The 5,353-nt window shown below is 47.5% G+C and overlaps 1 protein-coding gene across 1 annotated transcript in view; it reads left to right on the forward strand.

The window, feature by feature from the left end:
* Positions 1-1,816, forward strand: part of LOC136673454 (RAS guanyl-releasing protein 2-like) — a 32,744-nt gene extending 30,928 nt beyond the window's left edge. Inside the window, 3 exon segments of the mRNA XM_066648933.1 lie at positions 1-141; positions 410-583; positions 1,787-1,816. The exon segment at positions 1-141 is cut by the window's left edge and continues 10 nt beyond it. Of these exon segments, the coding sequence (XP_066505030.1) occupies positions 1-141; positions 410-583; positions 1,787-1,816 (345 nt within the window).
* Positions 1,817-5,353: the final 3,537 nt, after the last annotated feature.

Below are 5,353 nucleotides of genomic sequence, written 5' to 3' on the forward strand. Positions count from 1 at the left end.
AAATGGAAGCGCCAGGTGACCCAGCGTGTTCCCTCTGTTTCGAAGAAGAGGAAAATGTCTCTTCTGTTCGATCATCTGGATTCCTCTGAACTGGCCGAACATCTAACCTACCTGGAGTACAAGTCCTTCTGCAAGATACTGGTGTGTGCGCGTGTGCGTGCGTGTGTGTGCGTGTGTGTGTGTGTGTGTGTGTGTGTGATTGACAGTTAACACAGAATTAGCCCCAAGTCTGTACTTCACACTTGGGACTTGTTTGTGCACTTAAACATATCAATACATTGTTATTTTAAAATGCAGTTACATTTTTAGATTCCGCCAAAATGTAATAGCTCTTGACTTCAGTGTGTTGTCTGTTTGTTGTGTACTGTCTGGTATAAACTGAGCCTTTCTTGTTGTTGTGTTTTCACAGTTCCAGGACTATCACAGCTTTGTCAGACATGGCTGTACAGTGGATAATCCCATTCTGGAGCGTTTTATCACTCTCTTCAACAGCGTCTCCCAGTGGATTCAGCTCATGGTGCTCAGCAAACCCACAGCTCCGCAGCGAGCCGCAGTCATCACCCACTTCATATGCGTCGCACAGGTCAGTTGTAATGCAACTCGGCTTACAATCACCTTTGAGGATGTTTATCGTTTTAGTCAAACAACCTCACACCGTCCATTTTATCAGCTCCACTGTCCTTACAGGTGCACTCAGTGCTGCAGTGACACTGACATGGTGGTGGTGTGTTAGTGTGTGTTGTGCTGGTGTAGAGTGGATCAGACACAGCAGTGCTGCTGGAGTTTTAAACCCTGTGTCCACTCTCTGTCCACTCTGTGAGACACTCCTCCCTCGTTGGTCCACCTTGTAGATGTAGAGTCAGAGACAGTAGCTCATCTGTCGCTGCACAGTGTGTGTCGCTCGTCCTCTAGTCCTTCATCGGTGACACAGGATGCTGTCGGCTGGATGTTTGTGGTCGGTGGACTGTCCTCAGGGTTTAAAAACTCCAGCAGCACTGCTGTGTCTGATCCACTCTACACCAGCACAACACACACTAACACACCACCACCACGTCAGTGTCACTGCAGCGCTGAGAATGATCCACCACCACATCACACCTGCTCTGTGGGGGTCCTTGTATATTACAGTCACAGCTTCTACATCTACAGCAGTATAAGGGCATTTAGTCATGTTTGGCTGCCTCAAAGTTATGTCAAATGTTTTGGCCAAAAAGCGGTGAGAATCTCTTTTCTGAGAGCTTATCTCCCTCAGAATATTCATATCAAAGAGGCCCTACACCACCCTGCATTAAGTCATCATTTATTAACACTCCACATGCTGGGAATCTCCCTCCCGTTTTCCTCCTGAGGGACTGGGGTGTAATAGCTCGCTCAGGGGCTCAGGGGTCTGTTCACATGTGTCCAACAGATGATGAGCTTCTCCTAAACCTGCTTCCCCAAGGGTTCTGTACCATGTTATTTGAGAATGTTAAAAGTGCATGTCTTTCTAGCAGGTGTAGAGATGTTCAAATATTGATGTTCTCTTTTGGTTCATGGCTTAAATGCTTTTTTTAAGGCCCATGAGGGTGGAGGTAGTGGGAGAGGAGGGAGGAGGGAGGAGGGGGGGGTATCCTGTATAAGTTACGCCGCAGGACACGCTCACCCCCTGCTTCCCTTCTTCCTCATCCATCCTCCTTCCTAAAACAGCTCATCCCTATCCCAGAAACCGCATACTGTGTGTGTTGTCTCTCTGTCAGTCCGTCTGTCTTTCTCTCTCCCTCCCTGTCTCTCCCGCTCTCTGTTTCAGGTGCTGGGGCTGGTTTTTATGAGACACTAATAACACAGTAACATTAATAGGCTCTGTCACAGAGGCCCTCTTATGTTATTAACCACTTTACTCTCCGTTCTGCTGAGTGCTTCATACAAGGAGTGGATTCATTGAAGCTGATATTTGGCCACAATAAAATTGTGTGTGTGTGTGTGTGTGTGTCTGTGTGTTGAAGCAGCTGGAGCTGCATTGATTTTTGCAGTGTCTGTGTAGGTTGAAGGGCAGAGGATGTCTCCCATAGAGCCTCATTCACAAAGACTTAGTGTGGCCCTCATACACTCGCTACCACATTCCATATGAGACAATGAGACAATACGACCCCTGACTGAGCCCCGCTATATCTGTGCTATTTATTATTGTGTGTGTGTGTGTGTGTGTGTGTGTGTGTGTTGTGAGTGTTTGTGTGCTTGTTTTAAGACTAGAGAGAACCTGGGCTCGCCTGCATGGATTCTTAGTGTGCCCTTACGTACCATATAAACCTCCATGTTACATTTTTAATTGTGAAAGTGCAGTCCTTCTTCTTTTATTTTATTTTTTTAATTAATTTTCATCATCAAGTAGTCATACACACATCTGCGATCACACACAACGTGATTAAGCGTGCGTATACGTGCACTCCTACATGTACACTGAGCATTCATGATGATCACAAATTAGACAAACAGCATTCATTTATTCATTATCTGTAACCCTTATCCAGTTCAGGGTCGCGGTGGGTCCAGAGCCTACCTGGAATCATTGGGCGCAAGGCGGGAATACACCCTGGAGGGGGCGCCAGTCCTTCACAGGGCAACACAGACTCACACACACATTCACTCACTCACTCACACCTACGGACACTTTTGAGTCACCAATCCACCTACCAACGTGTGTTTTTGGATTGTGGGAGGAAACCCACACAGACACAGAGAGAACACACCACACTCCTCACAGACAGTCACCCAGAGGAAACCCACGCGGACACAGAGAGAACACAACACACTCCTCAATGACAGTCAACCGGAGAAAACCCACGCGGACACAGAGAGAACACACCACACTCCTCACAGACAGTCACCCAGAGGAAACCCACGCAGACACAGAGAGAACACACCACACCCCTCACAGACAGTCACCCAGAGGAAACCCACACAGACACAGGGAGAACACACCACACTCCTCACAGACAGTCACCCAGAGGAAACCCAAGCGGACACAGAGAGAACACACCACACTCCTCACAGACAGTCACCCAGAGGAAACCCACGCAGACACAGAGAGAACACACCACACCCCTCACAGACAGTCACCCGGAGGAAACCCACGCAGACACAGGGAGAACACACCACACTCCTCACAGACAGTCATCCGGAGGAAACCCACGCAGACACAGGGAGAACACACCACACTCGTCACAGACAGTCACCCGGAGGAAACCCACGCTGACATAGGGAGAACACACCACACTCCTCACAGACAGTCACCCGGAGGAAACCCACGCTGACACAGGGAGAACACACCACACTCCTCACAGACAGTCACCCGGAGGAAACCCACGCAGACACAGGGAGAACACACCACACTCCTCACAGACAGTCACCCGGAGGAAACCCACACAGACACAGAGAGAACACACCACACTCCTCACAGACAGTCACCCGGAAGAAACCCACGCGGACACAGTGAGAACACACCACACTCCTCACAGACAGTCACCTGGAGGAAACCCATGCGGACACAGAGAGAACACACCACACTCCTCACAGACAGTCACCCGGAGGAAACCCACGCAGACACAGGGAGAACACACCACACTCCTCACAGACAGTCACCCAGAGGAAACCCATGCAGACACAGGGAGAACACACCACACTCCTCACAGACAGTCACCCAGAGGAATCCCACACAGACACAGAGAGAACACACCACACTCCTCACAGACAGTCACCCGGAAGAAACCCACGCGGACACAGTGAGAACACACCACACTCCTCACAGACAGTCACCCGGAGGAAACCCACGCAGACACAGGGATCTTCCTGTCATCCTGATACACGGCACCGCCTTCAGGACACAATGTTTGAACCATTGGATGCACATGGTCTTACTGGTGCAATGTGCAGTTAATAAAGATTGTCCACCAGGCTGCTCCAGTTTAGCCATGACACCTCCCACACTACAATGACAGGTGTTTCAGTTTCATTGTCTAACCCCTGTATATGGTCTTGCTCTCTAGGAGTATGTGACATTTTAAAAATATCTTGTAGGGCTTTATGTATCTCTTTCCATTAGTCATTGATAATAGGGCAATCCCAGAAGATATTTTAATGATTGGCGTGGTTCTTTTTCGGTTATTGGACTTCAAAAAAGAAAAAACAATCACTTTTTGAGTTCATTAGTTCACACACTGTGAAATAAACAGAAAAAAATAATAATAATACAATCCAAGTCTTAAAACATGGTATAAAACGAGCTGTTCTCATTTTGTGATGTGCCTTTCATAGATAGTAGGCACTTCAGGGTTGTCCCACCGCCTCATCTGAGTTTCTCCAATCACGGCCCTGGACCCGCAATTATGTGAGCGCTCAAAGACGAGGTTAAGCGCAGCAAAGCAAACACAATCACCGCAGAAACAAGAGCACTGAGTAAAAACTGAGAAAAGGAGAGCAGAGAAGAAAGAGAACTGAGCGAAAACAGCTAAAAACCAGAGCTTCCTCGCTCCTCACTGCTGTGCGCTCGGGGTCGGGGTGAACAGCGAGCGGCTCATTATCATTTAAAGGAACAGGTGCTGAAAGCGAGCGTTCTGAACAGGGCTGTTTACACAGGGGGAGAACACTGCTGTGGGGCTCGTGGGGATTTGGTTCTTGTATATACAATACTGTGCACAAGTCAGAGACCACTATTTAATTTATTAAGTGTCCAGTCAAAACTGTCATCATGTCTAAGATGAGTGTGTGACTCTGGTCTCGTTATCTGTTTTTCCAGCCCTTCCTTCCTCAGCATCACTGCACCCCATGTCTGCCAAGCTAATACCTCTACACCCACACACTGGCTCACAGTCTCTCCCTCTCTGTTTCCCTCTACATGGTCTAAATCTTTCCCTAATCCATTTTATCCAGTTTCATCTGTTTCATCCTGCTTCTGTTCCCCTCTTACCATGAATCATTAGCTTTTCTGCTAACTCCTCTTTCATATCAACTACTTCTCTTTTCCTCCCCCTGGCCTTACACGCATCCTTTTTAACCACCTCCATCCATCCCACCAGCTCTCAGCTGTCATTATCTGAATCTTAACAAGATGTTGCTTGCTGTTTTTCCTCAAATCTTCTCACTGTGTGTCCATCAGAGGTCCTCTGTTCTGAAGAAGTAGACTTTCATGATTAGTTTATGTGAACGGATGACCTCCTGTGCACTGATTTTCCCAGGGAGCAACCAAATATACCTTAGATTAATGGAGAAATGTAAATAATTTAAGACGGAATTAGGATTGTTGTTGATTAAATATCCCAGATCTGATCATTGCTCATGTTGGTAGTTGTAAAACAGTTTCATTTTCCTTTCTGTTTCT

The sequence above is a fragment of the Hoplias malabaricus genome, chromosome 2 (genome assembly GCF_029633855.1).
Source record: "Hoplias malabaricus isolate fHopMal1 chromosome 2, fHopMal1.hap1, whole genome shotgun sequence".
Classification (NCBI taxonomy): domain Eukaryota; kingdom Metazoa; phylum Chordata; class Actinopteri; order Characiformes; family Erythrinidae; genus Hoplias; species Hoplias malabaricus.